This window comes from Pollicipes pollicipes, unplaced genomic scaffold, assembly GCF_011947565.3.
Source record: "Pollicipes pollicipes isolate AB1234 unplaced genomic scaffold, Ppol_2.1 Scaffold_6548;HRSCAF=7765_pilon_pilon_pilon, whole genome shotgun sequence".
Taxonomy (NCBI): Eukaryota; Metazoa; Arthropoda; class Thecostraca; order Pollicipedomorpha; family Pollicipedidae; genus Pollicipes; species Pollicipes pollicipes.
Window position 1 is genome coordinate 1 of NW_023596892.1, and position 20,133 is coordinate 20,133.

Below are 20,133 nucleotides of genomic sequence, written 5' to 3' on the forward strand. Positions count from 1 at the left end.
ACCAAATCACACTGACATAACTATTGGATTAGCTCCTGAGCCACAGACACAACTGCTTCCGTTACAACCGAATCACGCTGACATAACTATTGGATTAGCTCCTGAGCCACAGACACAACTGCTTCCGTAACAACCAAATCACACTGACATAACTATTGGATTAGCTCCTGAGCCACAGACACAACTGCTTCCGTTACAAACGAATCACGCTGACATAACTATTGGATTAGCTCCTGAGCCACAGACACAACTGCTTCCGTAACAACCAAATCACACTGAAATAACTATTGGATTAGCTCCTGAGCCACAGACACATGATGTAGCACAAATTGCTCGCCTCAACTCCTGGCGGTTGCACCAGACTTGTTTCCCATTTATGTATCTATTCTGACGCTGACATAACTATTGGATTAGCTCCTGAGCCACAGACACAACTGCTTCCGTTACAACCGAGTCACGCTGACATAACTATTGGATTAGCTCCTGAGCCACAGACACAACTGCTTCCGTAACAACCAAATCACACTGACATAACTATTGGATTAGCTCCGAGCCACAGACACAACTGCTTCCGTAACAACCGAATCACGCTGACATAACTATTGGATTAGCTCCTGAGCCACAGACACAACTGCTTCCGTAACAACCAAATCACACTGACATAACTATTGGATTAGCTCCTGAGCCACAGACACAACTGCTTCCGTTACAAATGAATCCAACAACTTCCAGAAAAACAAAGTGAACCTGGAGCACATCGAGTCGCGGTCCTCCCACCGCAGCGACGAGTACGAATTCATTCTGGAGATCAGCACCGAGTCGCCCAACGTCAGCAAAGCGCTGGAGGAGCTGCGAGAGAAGTCCACCTACTTCCAGATCGTCTCCAGAAACTACAAGAACAATGCCGGTGAGGCGTTGCGGCGCCGCGGCCGGCTGCGGCCTTGAGTGGCGAGCCGGCGCGCCACTATCGCCTGCCCCATCTGCCCGAGCTGGGACAGGCGGGCCTGGGGCTTCTCCAGGCAGCCGTTGGCTTGTGATCGATAGCCGGCCGGGCCGTCGGCAGGAACAGCTATCACTCGCAGTGTCGTCACCTGGCCGTCAGCGCCTCGCCGGGCCGCGGTGTTACCTCACTGAACAGCCCCAACTGGGTGCTGGCAGGGAAGAGCGACGGACGCCCACCCGGTCGCAGCTGCATCATGCAGTGCTCCGAAACGACCCCATTCTGCTCTCTGACCTCAGTTCCATGACGTCTCTCGTGACCAGCTGCTGTCACTCTGACGCCCATTCGGCGGGCGTGGGAACTGCAGCTATGCCGGGCGCTGCCCCAGGCTGGAAAGGTCGGACGCCGATGCAGGCTGAGTGCAGGCCGATGACGGGCGGCGCCGGCCACGGCAGGTTCGCCGAGTGCACGATCTAGAGTCCGACCGAGGCGCAGAGGGCTGACTTGGAACACGATGCCGGCGTGATGGCGTTCAGACACGCCAGCCCGCGGCACAGTGGAGGCCAGCTGAAAGCGGGCCTCTGGCGCTGCTCTCTCGAGACTGGCACAAGGCAACTCCGCTGGGTTCAACCCAAGCTCATTTCAATTTGGCTCGTTGCATAACTAACCTCTCAGCACATTATCGTAATCTGTCGCGCCGTCCAAAACAGGTCCGTGGCGAAGCACAGGGCATGGGGATGTGTCACCCGGGCATGGCGCCGGCTGAGCAGGGGCTATCGTAACATGTTAACTCAGGGTAGGGGGCTCAGTCACACCAGCCCCCACTCTCCACCGCGACCCTGCCCTCTCCCCACCAGTACACAGCAAAATCATTCACAGTGAAACGCTGCTTTACTAGCAGCGCGCGGGCGACCAGACGTGTCAGCAGCCCACACCGGCGCTAAAGAAAGCACGCTTGGCGCAATTTGGACATGTCTGGACTCTGTTGACCTGTGGCCCGTAGGCCACAACGGTCATGACCTACCGTTCCGTACTTTAGCACCGGCAAATCGACCACGGCGTGTTGATTGGTGTACTTTTGTTGTTGTTGTTGATCTTCTTCACTTTTGTTGTCGTTGAAGTTTATCTTCGCTCTTGAGAGGGGGGGGGGGGGGGGGGGGACTGAGGCCTGGGTCACTGAATATCAAGTTTACACCTTCTTTGCTAAGTTGCCTTCGGCAATTCGACTACGTGTCGATTGCTGTACTTAATTTTGTGATCCAATGGTTCTTTGGCGTGTCCGCAGCCCACGTAGGTTTCGTTGAACCGTGGGCGGCGACGTCCACATCCCAAAATCTCTAACTATTTCTCTCAAGTAAATCGAACGCGTCACGTCGTTATTGCAGGGTCTTACCTAAAGGTGGTAAAGGTTGAAAGGTGAACTTTTATGCAATCACGGCACGTTACAATTGTTTTTGAAAGTGCCAGAGTTTTCTCTTGAGCGAAGGGGAGCTACGAGATTCGCGAAACGCCTCCCCGAAGACGAGTTCCTAAAATCACCATGTGTTTAGAGTAAAGGGGGAACAAAATGAACAAAAACACCGCGATCTATTGACCGTGGTCTGCACTAACTGGCTGGTTGGGATGTGCGCCGGGCAGCGGCGGGCGTGGTGCCCTGGTATCCGCAGAAGATCTCCGACCTCGACAAGTTCGCGGACCAGATCCTGTCCTACGGCAGTGAGCTCGACTCGGACCACCCCGGCTTCACCGACGTCGAGTACAGGAAGCGGCGCAAGGAGTTCGCCGACATCGCTTACAACTACAAACAGTGAGTCATGTATCATACCCCATTATCAGTAACAGAGTCGGGTCGATATCGCCTGTATCCGCGGAGGGTCCGGCCGGAGCCGTGACACTTCATGGTACTTGCTCGCGTGATGTGTTGAGTTCTGAAGGCACGCGATGTTAGATAAACTTCTTTTAATAAATTTGTCAGGGCCATGGCAAAAAAGAACGAAAACCATGTAGCGAAATTTGCATAAGATGGCAAAACAGAATATAGCATGCTGTGGTGATGAAAACGGTGACGATCGGCAACTGATCGAGATCACTGCTTCGTCATGAATGCACTAGCTGTGGACGCGCAGCCGATGTAGACGGACGTAAGTTTAGCCCATGGCCAATGTGAGTCAATGAGCAACTAAATCTGACCGCATGGCTCACTACGCACTCCATCAGCGACATCCGTGGGTCATTTCCAGCGGCACGCCCATACCGCGCGTCGAGTACAGCAAGGATGACGTCGATACGTGGGGCAAAGTGTTCCGCCGACTCACCGAGCTGTACCCCACGCACGCCTGCAAGGAGCATAACCGGGCCTTCCCGCTGCTGATCGAGCACTGCGGTTACCGGGAGGACAACATCCCCCAGCTGGAGGACATCTCAACGTTCCTTAAAAGTGGGTGAACGTCGTTGCTTGCCTTCTCATTCAACCGTCCAAAGCTCTTGACGTGCCTTCACACACTCCAGAAAATAAGATTGTCTTTGTAATTGCTGGCAAATGACCTCGCGTGCAGTTGTTGCTTAACGCTCAAGTCCCTGCCAGTCATTCATGACAAATACGCTGGGCTTTTATGCGCTCTGGGTATGATCCAGCATAGTTGCTTGTAGCGAATCCCAAGTTAGGATGTCGGCACGCTCTGTGGGCAGTCCCGGCTGTTTCAGATGAAGCCTTAGTCTGCACCACCTCTGCTGCCCAGGTTGCGCGGACAGCCAGTTTGTACGACAGGCGCCTCCTCTATTTCACGCTAAGCCGTCCCTGTTCCCCACATCGCACGGCCTCCACACCGCACCACCCCGCTTGGCGGACAGCATAACTCCCCGCTGCACCGCACCTCCTCCCTTCACTTCACGCCGTGCTCCTGCTCTTCGCAAGCAGCGTAACTCCCCGCTGTACCGCACCCCCTCCCTCCGCTTCACGCCGTGCTCCTGCGCTTTGCAAACAGTGTAACTCCCCGCTGTACCGCACCCCCTCCCTCCGCTTCACGCCGTGCTCCTGCGCTTTGCAAACAGTGTAACCCCCGCTGTACCGCACCCCTCCCTCCGCTTCACGCCGTGCTCCTGCGCTTTGCAAACAGTGTAACTCCCCGCTGTACCGCACCCCCTCCCTCCGCTTCACGCCGTGCCCCTGCGCTTCGCAAACAGCGTAACTCCCCGCTGTACCGCACCCCCTCCCTCCGCCTCACGCCGTGCTCTTCTGCTGCGCAGGCAGCACGGGCTTCACCCTGCGTCCCGTGGCCGGCCTGCTGTCGTCGCGCGACTTCCTGGCGGGCCTGGCGTTCCGCGTGTTCCACTCGACCCAGTACATCCGGCATCCAAGCCGGCCGTTCTACACGCCTGAGCCGGACGTGTGTCACGAGGTGCTGGGTCACGTGCCGCTGCTGGCCGACCCGAGCTTCGCCCGCTTCAGTCAGGAGATCGGCCTGGCCTCGCTCGGCGCACCAGACGAATACGTGGAGAAGCTGGCCACGGTGAGTGGCTGACACCGGCCGCGTACCGGGCGACGACGGCCAACTGGCTCACACCGGCCAGCTGGCGGTCAACAGCGATACATCAGCTGATTCCGTTGCGGGTCAGCTGGCGGTCAACAGCGATGCATCACCTGATTTCGTTGTGGGCCAGCTGGCGGTCAACAGCGATACATCAGCTGATTTCGTTGTGGGCCAGCTGGCGGTCAACAGCGATACATCAGCTGATTTGGTTGAAGTTAGCTGGCGGTCAACAGCGATACATCAGCTGATTTCGTTGTGGTTTTGTACGGCTGTTGGTTAACAGTCGCTGTCAGCTTGGGAAAGATGTAGAGCTTGCTCGGGATTACATGCGTCACAGCGTCAGGGCCACGTTTCATCTGCGCGTGACGATGGTACTGGCACGCGGCCGAATCGTTTGACGCAATGCGAGAGCTTCAGGACCGGGGTCAATTCATGCATCAAGGCTCCCTGGTTCACGGTGAATGTGCGAGTACCGCCACACGCTGCAGCTATACTGGCTGGCTCAGGTTGACATCTGCATGTGCCGCGGTAGTACCGGCTTACAGTTGATTTCTATGTGTGTCACGGTGTCACCAGCTCACAGTGTCACTGGTCCACATTTGATTCCCTTGCACTTTGCAGTGTTGCTGGCTCACGGTCAGTGTTTACATTGGATGTAGTGCGACTGGTCCACAGCCGATCTCCATGTTGTTGCAGCGCAGCTGGTTCACTCTCCATCTTTGTTGGTTTGTCACAGCTGGTTCACTCCATCTTTGCACCGCGATTCTGCTGACTCGACGTCGACGTTTATAGTGCAGTGCTATTAGCTCACGGCTGATTCCATACCGCACTCCTACTGGTTCATGACGGTCTCTGTACCGTTGTGCTGATGGCTGACGGTCGATCTCTGCACCGCACCGCTGCTGGCTCACGGTTAATCTCTGCACCGCAGTGCTACTGGTTCACGGTCGAGTTCGGCCTGTGCCGGGCAAGACAACGAGCTGAAGGCGTACGGCGCCGGTCTGCTCTCGTCGTTTCGGCGAGCTCGAGTACCTGTTCTCTCCGACAAGCCGGACGTGCGCGAGTCGTGCCCGAGAAGACGGGCGTGCAGAAGTACCCCATCACTGAGTACCAGCCCGTGTACTACGTGGCGACAGCTTCGAGGAGGACGCCAAGGACAAGATGATGTGAGTAGCTGCCCGCGCGTTTCTCCGTGGCGTGCCCCAGGCATCATTCTCCTTGTGTAATAGTAGCTCGCTGGTACGACCGAAACGATTCGGTTTGATCAAATGTGAAATAGAATATGCCATCACGTTCTTAAAAATTATCAGTCGTAAAACTACGAGCAAGTTTGCGTCAGTCTGGGTTACGATGTTGCCACTGTCGTAATAGCTGAATAACAACGCCCCGTTTTCCCAGACAGGCTACCAACATGCCCAATGCAAACCGCGCTGAGTGCAAACTCCAGCAAAGCGCACTGTTGAAAGACAGCTAATCGTATTCCCGCTTTCAGAAACTTCGCCCCACCATTCCACGCCCATTTTCGGTGCGCTACGACCCGTACACTCAGCAAGGTCATCACGCGCTCGACTTGCCGACGGGGCTCAGGTCGTACGGAGCTTCCAAAAAATAAAAAAAAAAAAATCGGCCGACAGCAAACTCGGAGATGAAGATGCCTGCCTGGACGCCATAGAAAAGTTCCGCTAAATGCAAAACGCAGCTGCGGAAGGTCGACGTCGGAAGAAGTTTTAACTTTGTGGAGTGCCCAACAGAATGGCTCTCAAGCCCAGCAACGTTCCTTCCAACGTCGTGTTTCTGTCGTGTGGGTGGTGTAAAATGTGTGAATGCTTCTATATCGGATTATTATGAGCGGCGGGCCCTCTGTAGGACGGTAAGGTGTTCCCGACGAGCGGCACTTCGCGTCACCGGGCCTGGGGCCAGGAACGCCCAGAGCATTGTGGAAAATGTTTTCGCCAGTGGAGGTTGACCACACATGCGTGCCCTGAAGCACGGGCAAACCAAGAAGAGCTCATATTTGGAACACACGTGGATGCATAGCATGTAATCATACACACCTCTGCATATTCCGTGGGGTAAACACGTTCTGTGGGGGGGGCTGGGGTGGTTGAAATTCAACAACGCAGTGCATCTGCAGCTGTACATATAGTACAAGCATTGAATTGTATGTTTTGGTTGGAGCAGGCCAAAATACAAGGGCGTAAGGAAAATCTGACCAAAATTACGCGTGAAGGGCTTCCAACACACGAAAATTACTTCTAGCACACCCTTTCCTGGCCACAACACTGTTTTTCACCTGCCAGCCGCGACAGTTTTGAAAGCATGTCCCATTTGTCCCATGTAGCCAAATTGCTGGTCTTCCAACACGCCAGCCACTCGCCTGCACCTTGAACAATCATCTGAACAACACGATCAATCGTGCGCCGATATCAGCAGCCCGGCACCGTAGCACACAGCGGACAGAGTCGGGCCACACAAGCGGGGAAGCCACTGGACGGGGCACGGGCGGCGATCAGGCGGCGCGCGGCTCATTCTGCCCCGACAGCGTCACCAGACCCGGCCGGATCCGCCCGCTACCGACGTACGCACGCCACACATGTGGGGCAAAACACACCCCACACACAGGATGGCTTCACCACACATAAACGTAACGCCCCTTCGTTCGGCGATAATTCGAAGAACTAGCGTTGCCGCGGCCTGCCCGCAGGTGGCAGCACGGCACCGTTCGGCTCACACCATTGTCCGCGACGGGTCGCCCGACACTCTGTCCAGGAACTGAAACAAGACCCGCCGTCATCAAACGCGATAGCTGTGACAGCGCACCGGGACATCTGAAGGGGCCATTTTGTAGCACGATGTGCCACGGCAAGCCGTATGTTCGGCGATTTTTCTTAGTTGAAACAAGTCAAAACACAGCGACACAAACATCTATTTTAGCACGCTCAAAATAACGATTCCGATACTGGACAATAGCTAGGCGCCACGCGTATGTGGTCAAGTCCACGCGCATGGTCAAAACAAGATAACATTGCTTCACTTACTGGACCAATGAAGGGGAGATTCAGAAATGACCCTATGACTGGAATCCGTCTTAAAAAGTTTATGACGACAGGGAAGAATCCGCTGTAACAAAGAACATCGGAAATTATGCCACCAACCGTGACTCAAACACAGACAATAAGACAGAACAAGTTATGTACCGGCGAAAATTGCCAAGACCATGCTGAGCCAAAACTTCTTTTAGGCACTGGATACGCATTATGATGCGCTTAGTTCTCACATCCCCGATAACTTCTGGTAAAAATCATAGCAAAACACATTCACGTATTCATGTAACGTGTCGAACATGTCGGATGTGTTACACTGCTCTGATTATGAAAAGGGGCGCGACGTACGCCAGCAGACGCACGAAGGCTGCCGACCCTCTATTCACCGCTGGCCGTGAGGGAAGGCTGCCGACCCTCTATTCACCGCTGGCCGTGAGGGAAGGCTGCCGACCCTCTATTCACCGCTGGCCGTGAGAGAAGGCTGCCGACCCTCTATTCACCGCTGGCCGTGAGGGAAGGCTGCCGACCCTCTATTCACCGCTGGCCGTGAGGGAAGGCTGCCGACCCTCTATTCACCGGTCACCCTCCTCAAGCCGCGCTCACTCGGCGTGACCCGGAGAGCGGCCGGCGCGCCGGCGGGTCGATCGTGGCACGAGACGCCGATCAAAGCGGGACAGGTGGCGACAGCGGCACTGCCCACAGTCGGCCGGAGCCGGTCCGCTGCCAGACGGCTGGCACCTGTGACCTCCCCTCCCCCCCCCCCCCCTCCCGACAGTCGGGCCGGAGCCGGCGGTCCCAGGGGCGGACGGCGGCACTCGGCTCCCCCACCAGCTGGAGACGGGACGGCGCTGGGGAGGAGCATCGCCGCATGCACACAACGCCGGACGCTAAGTCGGCCCCCACCAGAGGTTTAACCAACAACGGCACCCTCCCTCCAGCACGGCCGGACTCGGGCCACGCCAACCTGCCTCTTCTGCAATCCACTGCAAACTTCCAACAATCAAGCCTCTGCCAATGCAGTACCGAATCATCCCATATTTGCAGCCAGGAGCCCAGATCATATCTCGGCAACGAGCCCACCAAAAGCTGTCAGTCATAACCAAACACGGTATCAATCCGACCGTTCGTCGAACAATGCCACTGCAGTCACTATCACGAGAGTTAAAGCGTCTGGGCATGGGCAGGCTTGTAGCCCGAGCTTTGCACGCCACTCCCAACGCAGTCATCCCACGCGCTTACACGAGCCGGCCTAGCGGCGAACCCATGGTGAGAAGCACTCGGTACATGGCTTGGGCCGAAATGAATCGCCAGTGCAGCTGTACCCATCACCGGCCTCGTTTCCGGTCTTTTTCACGACACCCGAGGGGAACAAAATGGTCGTCCCACCATTGGGCTCCAGCTGCGCCACACCGCCAACGAGCACTTCACTAGGACGAACGGGCGGCGCTGCCACCCACCGACCACCTCCCTCTCAACACTGAGTGGCCAGACGTCGAGTCCAAACACCTTACAATTCTTCCATATATATATATATATATATATATAATGTGTCTGATTAAAAATAACTGCTGATTCAGCATTGACGAGCTTTTTGACGCATCGTTCTAGTTTCCGGGTCTTGGACCTGGCATCATCGCTTAAATTAAAGATGGTTCGCACAAAATTACTCAAAGATTCATCGCTCCTAACATTCGAACGTTTCGAGATCCTCTTTCATCGCCGGAGAGGACCAAATGGCACAAAAAACAAGTTTTGAGTTTTAAAGGATAAACATTGTGTAATACTGTTGGAAAACATCTTTTGGTACGGAGAACATAAAAGAAACATAACTCATTAAAGTAAGACAGAATCCTATTTTCACTTTGATACATATAAAAAAACACTCATAATGGGAACACTACAAAGACACAATGAGAACACTACTGCCACAATCGCATCAGTAGTGCTCACAGCCCACCATCTAATAGTTCGAGAGTTGTGCAGGCATTTGTCTGTCTGTGTAGGGCCGGAGAGAGTTCGTTCATGAATATGCTTTCCCAAATTTGGAGGCGCCTTCTGTCATTGCACGTCCGTAAAATGTCAGTGCTGTCTGTCAGTTGTCGTCGTGTCAATATCACGTCGCGTTCGTGTCGCATGATGTCCAGAGGTGCCCCATCACGTAAGTGCATTGTCAGGTGTCGTGAGAGTGTCGTTGTGGTGACGCCAATGCAGTGTATGGAACGAAGTTTGCAGCCTTCGATGTTGCACTTGAATTGTTGCGCTATATATATATATATATATATAATATATATATATATATATATATATATATATATATATATATACATATACACTATACATATCATTTCTATCATTTCGGTCTCTCTCTCTCTCTCCTCTCTCTCTCTCCTCTCTTCTCTCTCTCTCTCTCTCTCTCTCTCTCTCTCTCTCTCCTCTCTTCTCTCTCTCTCTCTCTCTCTCTCTCTCTCTCTCTCTCCCCCTGCGCGGGATGATCTTGAGCTTAAACAGAATTTGGTTCGGGCACGTGAACCTCACTGCACCCCATAGGTTCTTATGGCCCCCCCCCCCCCGATTTTACCCTAAGGACTGCTGACAACAGCCCCTGTTGGTTCAAAAGCCGTTCGATCATGATTTAAGTTGCGTCAAAAACGATTACCCCAACAAGCTTGCCGATGGCTACAAGCAGGCTTTCACACATGCCAGATGGCTGGCTTCAGTGCATGATAGCGAATGTGGACAACAGTAATTACAAACGCACATCACCTTTTGCAACATCCTAACGAAGCTATGACATCAAATCGCCAAGAAAATGCTTGCAGATCACCGACTTTGCTTGCTTTCACCTCCCGCACCGACACCAAACCAGCTGGCAGCTATGCCCGATATGTGGGAGCTTGAAAGACACCGCCCAGCTTCAATTCCCTTCCGTCCACGTTGAATGATGCGGCACTGAATGGCTGTTGTCTGTCTCACTGCTGTGCTTATTTCCCAATGGTGAGATGGAAGCCATCACGTCGAATTAGTTGGGCAACGTATAACTTCCCGTTAGTATGAAGATGGCCCCACGCTTACCGACCACCAGGGGCGAATCCAGGATTTCGTCGAGGGATGGGGCCACGCTTCATAAGGCCCCCCTCACAAAGAGTTCCCCGGATTTCGGCAACTTTATTTTTATTACTTATAATTAAGCGTAAAGCGTCTTTCATCGGAATGTTTCCACGGATTTAGTCCGATTTATTTCTACAGGTGAGTTCCACTTCACATTCTGTTGCCGAACTTTGATAGTTAAAGCGGTTTGAGGTGCCCCTTAACTAATTACGTCTTAAAATATGGGTTACGTAGACCGGAAATAAAGACTGCGGCACCTCATCGCCGCGAGATCTTGGTGCCTCTCCGGTCCAAGGGGGGGGGGGAGGGGGGCATGTCATCTTCCCCCTGCATCCCTCACTACCCAACATCACATTCAGCTCCACGCAGACGACCAAGCGAAACACAGACATTACATGACGGCTCAGAACCAAGAGAGTGGGAGAGACTGAGAGAGTGGAGGCCAACCTAGCACCCCATTTAACGCGGAAAGACACGCCGCACGAGCCCAGCCGGGAAGGCAGCAGCGCGGTTCATATCATACCTGAAAAGAACGACGAAGCCGTAGACCTCGACGAGCATGCCGACCAGCGGCCAGCCGAGGAGCACGATGAGGATGCCGCCGAAGAAGGACGCCGAGCCGCGCACCTTGTGCGACTGGAAGAAGAATCGGAACGTGCGCTCCAGGCCGATCACGAACGCCAGGCCCGACAGGAAGAGGATCTGCAGACAGAGTCGGCGGCGAGACCGAATCATAACGGGTGTCAGACTTCGTCGTACGAATGCAGGTCGCCCGGCGGCAGGAGGCGACAGCGGCGGCAGCACAATCCAGGGACGGGTTGCAGCGCAAGACATTATCAGGCAACAGCATCTGACGGACAGAACGGGCTGCGGCACAGGGTCACAGTAATGCAGCAGCCAAATATTCCTGAACCCCAGCCAGGTGCCACGGGCCAACACATGTGGATTTCAAAACGGTAACATTGCGACTGGTGAACGAACGCCGTAAACCATATGTGAGAGGTTCCGAGCGACCAAGCCCCGGACAATTTCTGTTTCAGCCCAACTTCCTCACATATAATCTAAGCGTAGTTGACCGATCGTGTCGTAATTGGTGCCAAACGAGTTGCGGCGGTTTCTGCACCAAATTACAACCAAGACACAAAAAAAAACTCGCCGAGACACACGCGCTAACAAAGACTAAAAGGCAGGTTCCATAGCGTATTCCATCGTTTCTCCGTGCCATGTATGAGCGAAATTACATGAAAAGCTTTGGGAAAGACATTCGCTATCAAAAGCCCTGCTCAAAAACACGACCCTTTCCTTTTAAAATTTCATTTCTCAGCTTCTCCGAGAGCAGAATTTCTCTGAGTCTACAAATTTACAAAGATACAAATGTGACAGAACGACCTTTGCAAGTCATTACACCAACGTCATGCGGAAAATCATGACGGCCGCATCCCACAACTATGGAAGAACACCGATTCCGACCTTCTCCACCCGCCAACATTCCTGTGTCTTAGACCTGAAAACCACTTTAAGACATTCTAACAAAGACGTAGGGCTTCCTACACCGTACTAAGCACGCGGCCAGTTGTAAAACCATCTACAGAAGACAGTACAATGAACCCCGCGGAACACATTTGTGCCCAAGTAATTCCAGCATTTCCTCCCCGATCCGCAAACGAATTCATTAGGTCTTACATGGGTGAATAAGTAACGGTTAGGAGTCAAGTCGCAAATATAGTCAATGGTACATGATTTCCGAACTGCAGCCCAGAAACGGCGTTCTTTTCAGCCCTCCAACCACACATGAAAGGATTGACCCAAACAACCTATATAAGACACAAATATTCCACTACGCGTCAGTGCACTAAAACAACCTGTATACAATGCACTGAGTCAAGAGGCAACAGCCCGTAAACAACGGCAGAGCGGCTTGTATGCTTCGCTCCCGCCACCCCACACCGGCTGGCAGCGGAGACGTCCGTCGAGAGGCGTCGCAGTAGTCTTCTGACTGCTGTTCCCAGTCACCGCCTACTACACCACCTGCTATACCGCCTGCTATGCCGCCCGCTACACCACCTACTACACCATCCAAAACACTACCCCCTACAAAACCTACTACACCGCCTACTTCACCACCCACTACACCAACCACTACACCACCTACCATCCCGCCTACGATACCGCCCATTACACCACCTACTACACCGTCTTCTCCACCCCCACCACACCGCCTTCTCCACCGCCCACTACACCAACTTCCACACCGCCCACCACACACACTACGCCGCCTTCTTCATCGTCCACTACACCGTCCACTAAACCGGCTACTGCACCGCGCACTCACGTTCCCGATGGCCAGCAGGCCCTTGTCGAACAAGAACAGCACGCCCAGGAAGAGGAAGGCCACGCCGAACCCCACCAACCCGATGCCGATCTCTGAAAACGGGACAGTGGTCAGGGCAATTACGCACAAGCACACAGCTGAGCAGAGGCGCCCGCGGGAAGGACGACATGAGCTGAAAAGGTGGCGTGTAAACATAAACCAACTTTCCGACAAGTCATAAGCACATGCAGACCGAATAAATATGCTAACTTCTGAAAGCTACAGATTTCAGACAAGGGCGTCAAGCTTCGCATTTCGAGCAGCAGATGGACAACACCCGCGGTTCCCTCTCGAGTCGAGCCGACGTCATTACCCAGACCCGTCGGTCACTTGCCATAAGACCACTTGACGCCGAGCGCGAAGATTAGGACATATGTCTGCAGGACACGGCGATGGCATCAAAGTGCGTGGTGTTAAAATCGGTTCCCAATTTTCGTCCACATGGTGCAACCGAATACCTCGGACACGTAAGAAGACAAAAGGACATATAATGGAAGGGCCGTATCAGGGAACAACACAAAGCAGAAGTCCCTGATACGCTACGTGCGGCGTCAGCACGGTCATGACCCAGCTACCGCACACAGCCAATGACAGCCGGGGACAGAGCAGAGAGCAGAGCAGAGCAGAGAGCTGAGGACCAGGCACATACGCAATACTCCCAGCCTGACTGTGCGGCTGCCCAGACTTTCCGCGAGTGGCTCGGATGGCCCATCGGTCCAGTCGATCAGCCCGATCATGTAAAGGATGTCGTGCCATGCTACACCGCAACGCAGCGGGCCACGGCAGAAGGCTCCCTGCCGCCCCTCTGGGATCAAAATATCCTCCCTAGAGCGAATACCAACACACAGGCCGTGGCAGTCGCCTTGTTGAAAAAGTAGGTGCGCAATTCAGGTGACCTGTGTACCACCTGTGTATTAATGCCAGCCTTGAATTCGTTCTTGCCACGCAGTTATCAACCATTAGGACAAGCAAACCCACTCTGGATATGATCAAGGTGTATTGTCACTTCCTGGAACCCACAGCCACGTCGCAAATGAAACGGTCGACATTCGGTAAATCGGCACCAACATTGACTAAATTTTAGTTGCGGTCGCTCGGGGAAAAGCTCCCAGTTATGAATGTCAAACCAGCAACGCCACAAGTGACATCAAACTCGGTGACGTCACAGCCGCCTATGCGCACCCGCACGGGCATTTACGTTTCACATGTAGGGCTCCTACCCTCCTCCATGGTGATAACGGGAAACATGCCGCCCGCCAGCCGGGGCGGCGAGCCAGGGTAGCGCGCCGTGCTCCTCCCGCCTCGCTCGCCCGGCTCGCCGGCACTAAGACAGCGTCGAAGCAGCCGCTAAACGGGCCTGCGCCGGCCCTCCCTGGCTCACGGGCACGGACCGAACGTCACTCGGCCCTCTGGGCCACGGTGGCCGGTACACTCTCTGGGTCACGGCCGCAGCCTGCAGCCAGTCGTCCGGCTCTCCGCCGAACAGACAACGGGTGTCCTCTCCAGGTCCAAGTGGAGGCTGCTACCCTCTGACCACGGTCTGACACACACGCGCACCGCCGCCCGCCGTCCGGCGCTGGTGACGGAGGCCAGCCGGATGGTGCACACGCACTGTCGCCGGCCGCAGGCTGGGACGCCGCCTCGGCAGCGAGCGTCGGCCTTTGCCCCGGTACCGACACTTTGCCCCGGGAGCGATACATACGGCCGGCGGTCCACCAGGCTGCGCACTTGACGACCGAGCCGGCCGGCCCCAGCGGCCACGCGACGCGCTGCCAATCTCGGGCCCCTCCCCTCCTCCGCGGTGACGGCTGATAACCCGCCCGGCGGTACCGGCAACCAGGTCACGGTAGGAAGAGCGTGGAGGGGGAGGAGCGGCGGCGACGGTATCCAGTGGTAATCTAAGCACGACAGTCGGTTGCCCCAACGGTACCACTGCCGGGACAGTGGAGGCAGTGCCGGAAGGTGACCCGATACAATTACGGCGGTGCTGTGATTACTCCTTTGCCCGGTCACGATAGGTCAAAATTTGAAGTGAAGACGGGTGAATTGCGATACCGAATCTTCAACGATCACGTCTGGACTGTTCAAGCATATGCCAGGTCTACTGTTTGCATGTTTGCATTTGTATGTAGCTGGGGTCATTGTAGCTCATTTCGCGTATTATATTAAAGTGGGAGGTAAGGTTGTTGTTGATTGCTGGAGTTTGCGGGCGCGCCGACTGCGGTGGTCATTTGGCGCCCATAACGAGTTTTGTTCTATCTATCTAGTGAGCCGCATAAATGATCCAAAAGTTGATGTGTTCGAGAAACAAAAAGATCTGTTGAGATTCCAGAAAGTGTGAGTTGTCTCCTAGCATATCACAGAGGGTGAAGGGCAAGTCATGCTGTTTAAAGAAACGTTGGCATTCTTCCACGAGCCGCGGACGAGATACAACGATATGCCGAACAGTAAGAACAGCACCACATCGATGACAGATGGGCTTATCAGCTCCCTCCAACATATAGCCGTGGGTTGCGTACGTGTGCCCGATGCGTAATCTGCAGAGGATCACCTCTTCTCGCCTCGTTTTGCGGAAACAAGAAAACCACTGACCCAGCTAGGTTCTATCTCTCGAAGCTTATTGCCATCCATCCAATCCCAACAATGCTGCCACTTGTTGTGCAGGAAGCATGGGAGGCAACCATAGTGGTACAGCTCTTAATAACTTGACTCATTTCAGCTATGCCCCATTGCAGACCCAAAACATGTGATAAATCCTATAATCTGCTAGGAAACATGTGGACTAGTGTTACCTTTTCCCCAAGCAATAGGCGAAGCTACAAGAGCATACCTAAAAATCCTAGACTTGTACAAAGCTGTGAGATGACCATTGTGTCAGTTCCTATACCTCCTGCCATCTTCACTTCCTGCATCCCTGTGAAAAGCCTTGAGAAAGCAAGGAACCTAGCAGGGATATTACTATGAAAGATGAAACATCAGGTAGATAGTGCAGTCACAGTCTTACAATAACAAACTCAATATGAAGACACATGCATCTGAAGGCATTTGATACCACACACAAAATGCACACGAAATACACAACTTGACCCATGCAGGCCCTTATAATTACTATAGGCCAGCTGTAAAGCAGTGCTCAAACTCTGAGGTGTAGATATTAAACAGCTCTCTGACATCCCAGCTTACACAGCTGGTTGCAGAGCACCATTTCATAATTCCCTGAGGCTACCTGATGCCAGTGTGGACCAGAGCATTTACCAGTTATATTGTATCAATATGCCTAGCTGGACAACTGAACATAATGCCTTTTGCAGCTTCAATTTTGATCAGATACTGAATGTTGTGTCCCAGTGTCTCAGTCATATGAGAGCCTAGCCTTCAATCCCCCTCCCCCACCCATGGCAGGGTGGGTTTAAGTCACTTCAGGTGCTTGATATTTGTCCCTGACTGGAATGATCTGTATCCAGTGATTGAGGCCAACCTAAATGTCAGGTGAGGTCACATCAAAGGGTAAGACAACCACACCACACAACATGGCTGGCAAAGTTTTTACCATACAACTCTGCCCCAGACTCACAATTTCATGATGCTGCATGCAACAAGCTTTGCACAGTATGAGTACTGATCACAAAATCCATTGTTCAAAAGGTTTAGACCAAATCTTAAAAGATGTGATAATGATGGCTGGGGTTAAGGATGCACTGATGTTGAGGTCGACCTACATCGCATCAACTTTCCTAGCTGAAAGCTGCAATGAGAATATTGCATATTTAAAGATATTGGAGTATGCAGCAAATGTGATGAAATTAGCTCACCTTTAACTGTTGGTATACTTTCAGTGGAAAAGGCTGCTCTATGAAATACAGTTTCTATGTTCAGAATATCCACTCCTCAAAACACCATTGTTTGATTACATCATCATACCTTGCACAACATTGAAAGCCAATTGACAGCCATCATATATGGCAGTCATGCTTACAGAACCATGGGATGCACCATGGAATTCATGCATGAGATCGGGATCATACATGAAAATGCAGGTAGCATGAACTGTGAGCACACAAACATGAGTGATACAAAAAAGTACCTCAGGCACATTCCACTAACATTTCTGCATTGTTATGCATCACACAAATGAAAACAGATTTGAACAAGTTGTTGACCAATCAACTTTGTGCCACATTTCCCTTTCCTTCATTTTTCAGCAATGACAAATGCTGTAAGCCAACCAGGACTGGGGAAGGGAAAAGACCTCACAACAGAATACAAATGAACACCTCTAACCATTGAGCGGATGCTGCACCAAGGATCGTCTCTGCAAGAACTGTTCCTGAAAGGGATATATGTAGCATGCTACTCACTTTGAGTATCGCTGATCTGCAGCATTTCTGATGTGTCAGGCCCTTACTGACCATCCATGAAGTAATGTAAATCCCGTTTACAACTTTACGACCTGATGGCTACATCCACCTCAATCCGCAGTCATAACCAAGATACTGCTTAATTCTTTCAAGCAAATGTCGTAAGTATTGAAAACGGCGCAATCACAGCGAAATCAACAAAATGTGCCATGCATTTACCAACGCACGCTACCGCGTATTCCAGCCGGCCTTCTGCCCGCTCTCCCATCCGCGAATCACGAACAACCACGACACGTAAATTCTGGCGCACAGTACATATATTTTGCCGCTAACCGGCGGGCGACGTCAGCTGTTTTGACTCGGCAGGCAGTGTGACAGAATATAATTTGGCACAAAAAGAAGAACACTTATTTTGTGCGCATGAAAATTGTATATAGGGACCATTTCGACCAACTTATTGAATGGAATGTATGTTTATTTTGAGAAAAGATAAATTAAATTTCAAAAAGTAGAAAAATGCGGCAGAAGCAAGGGTAACTTTCCAAGGCTACCTTCCAAGGTCAAGTGCACACTTGTTGGACGGGTTACTCCGTACCACAAAATATTACTGTTCGATTTCGGATTTATAAGCATCAGAAACATCACCAGCGTATGAAATAACGTCTACTCAAAACTTGGTCGGTCAAGGCCACCTTCAAGGTCAAACGTAATAACAAATGAATTCAAATTCCGTGTCACCAAAAATCATTGGTCAATTTGAACCTTTTTACGATCGCAATTTTCACCGCAGAAAGACCTAGCGTCCGTCAAAAACTCCAGACTCCTCAATGTCACATTTGAATGTGATATTCCAGGTCGCAGGGTGGAAAAATACCTGTCATCGAACACTGCCACCCGATTCCGACCTTGCAGCATTGGAACATTCACCACAGCGAGACCTGCTGTAAATAAAAAGCCATGTCCTCCCAAAGTCACCCATCAAGATGAAATTCGGGCTCATCTCTGGATGGGCCTTTAGTCAAAAAATGAACTCGCAATTTGCCGAATGGCTTCCTGTCGACTGTTACCTCACGACCTCCATATTGGCGACTCGTGAAATGTCGACGTACCAAAAAGTCGAATCGGCAAAATGGCAAACTTCAAAATGGCTGGGTGGAAGAATAGCGGCATGCCGCAATGGCGAACCGCCGAATGACTAACTGTAAAATGACGACATACCGATAAGTCGACAAGCCAAAATGACGAGCGGCTAACTGGCGAATTGCAAAATGACGACACGTAAAAAGGATGATACGCAAAATCGGAGAACACTTAAATGTCGTTGAACTACTTACAAGTCATGTTTGAACAAAGAGCTACAGGGTGTAATGGCGACACTCTAAAACGACAGAAGGCCAAATGACGACATGAAAAACGAAAAGCTCAAGTGGGAGAAATAAAAACACGAGTTTCTTCAAGGCTACATGAAGTGGATAATCCACATTCGATCTTTTGACGGCTGCGTCAAGTGCTTATGATTCTGGTTACTTACCAATTGCTCCCGTTCCCTTCCTTCTGCGGGGAACAGGACAGAAAGCGACTGCCGTTTTTTTCACATCTTTGCCTCGTAGACCCGCAGACACACATCAAAAATCTCCCAACAACATGTTTTCACCACGTCGGTGTTTGTGGTGTCCAGATAAATAGTCAACTTACAGTTTGCCGAATGCGATTTCATTCGCCATTCTTTCAGTGTCGGCTGTCATGTAACGACTTCCATATTGGCGACATGTAAAAAAAGTTGACGGACCAAAAGGACAAATCGGTTAAATAGCAAACTGCAAAACGGCGGCACGAGAAAATGGTGACATACCAAAAATCTGAAAGGTGACATAACTTTCCGCAAAAAGGGCCACATACCACAAACGGTGGCACGTAAAAAAGACAGCATGCCGACTTGGCGAACGGCTAAAGAGTAAACTGCTTATAGGGAATATTTCACATTTGAAGATCTTGAGGCAAGCTTTAGATATAATGAAAAAGTTCACTGGTAACTATTGGTGTGATGCAAATAAAAGATACAAACACTGCTCCACGCAAAAAAATGGCTGTTTAGGAAATATGCTCTTCAATACGTCATCGTTCGATTGTCATGGAACGACTTCATGGCGTCAAAGTCATTGCCAGACTGGCCACATCATAATAACCACTGAATTTTACGGCCCGACTCACTTGTATTATTGCAGCTCGCCGACAGGCGGATTGGCAAGAACTGTTTGTGAAATGAACCGAATATTGCTTTACGCGCATGCTTTGGCCCTTTTTCTGATCCTGATACTCTCGTATATTTCTCCATGGTATCATTTTTTCGGGCACTTTCTTTCTCGGTTAGGCCGCTATTCTCAAATAGTTCAATCCCAGCCACATTTTCGTCGTAACGAGTAGAACTGCCAAATGTATAAATTTTGCATCACAAAAGGCGGTTCATGTTCAAAACCTACATTAAACGCTTCCAGCTGGTTGAAAGCTAGCCGCTGTTCGATGATGCAACGATCCACGCTGAAGTACTTCAGACACGAAAAAGTCGATGGCCACATTTTTCTTGGTCTTGAACACCACATGACAATTGAGGAGGCGGACTTAATGAGGAGTTCTGTCGCATCATACCTAGATGACTTCAAAACGGGCGGCGCAAAATAGTCTGCACAAGTTCGCGTACCCCTAGCCCAAATTTGACGGCCAATTTCGCCAACGAGCCCATTGACGGCCGTTATATCTGGGGATGGTTCTTACGTACATCAGA

At 51.9% G+C, this 20,133-nt stretch overlaps 2 protein-coding genes across 3 annotated transcripts; one reads left to right on the forward strand and one right to left on the reverse strand.

Annotated features, from left to right (window-relative positions):
- Positions 1 to 732: 732 nt before the first annotated feature.
- LOC119106983 (protein henna-like) lies at positions 733 to 5,640 on the forward strand (the record flags this gene model as incomplete). The annotated part of the gene is given in 8 exon segments (XM_037230328.1): positions 733 to 907; positions 2,579 to 2,747; positions 3,181 to 3,377; positions 4,187 to 4,449; positions 5,402 to 5,437; positions 5,439 to 5,535; positions 5,538 to 5,597; positions 5,600 to 5,640. Coding segments are annotated over 8 exon segments (1,038 nt in total), but the record flags the coding sequence as incomplete, so codon positions are not given.
- Positions 5,641 to 7,028: 1,388 nt separating this feature from the next.
- LOC119106984 (vesicle transport protein GOT1B) lies at positions 7,029 to 17,635 on the reverse strand. 2 transcript variants are annotated; one of them, XM_037230330.1, is made up of 5 exons: positions 17,352 to 17,635; positions 12,955 to 13,046; positions 11,146 to 11,324; positions 7,509 to 7,590; positions 7,029 to 7,242 (listed from the first exon to the last, which is right to left on the reverse strand). In XM_037230330.1, the coding sequence occupies exons 1-5, from the start codon at positions 17,374 to 17,376 to the stop codon at positions 7,198 to 7,200; spliced, it is 423 nt and encodes a 140-aa protein (XP_037086225.1). In that variant the 5' UTR covers positions 17,377 to 17,635; the 3' UTR covers positions 7,029 to 7,197. The 2 variants fall into 2 exon arrangements, with proteins under 2 accessions (XP_037086225.1, XP_037086224.1); XM_037230329.1 differs by lacking the exon at positions 17,352 to 17,635 and adding an exon at positions 14,214 to 14,586.
- Positions 17,636 to 20,133: the final 2,498 nt, after the last annotated feature.

Excerpts from the sequence above, each read along its gene's own strand:
- LOC119106984 (XM_037230329.1), bottom strand. The coding sequence starts at position 14,241 with ATGTTTCCCGTTATCACCATGGAGGAGG. Across the intron at positions 13,047-14,213 it reads CGTTATCACCATGGAGGAGG|AGATCGGCATCGGGTTGGTG; the intron begins GTAGGAGCCCTA and ends TCCCGTTTTCAG. Across the intron at positions 7,591-11,145 it reads GGCTTCGTCGTTCTTTTCAG|CGGATTCTTCCCTGTCGTCA; the intron begins GTATGATATGAA and ends TCTTTGTTACAG.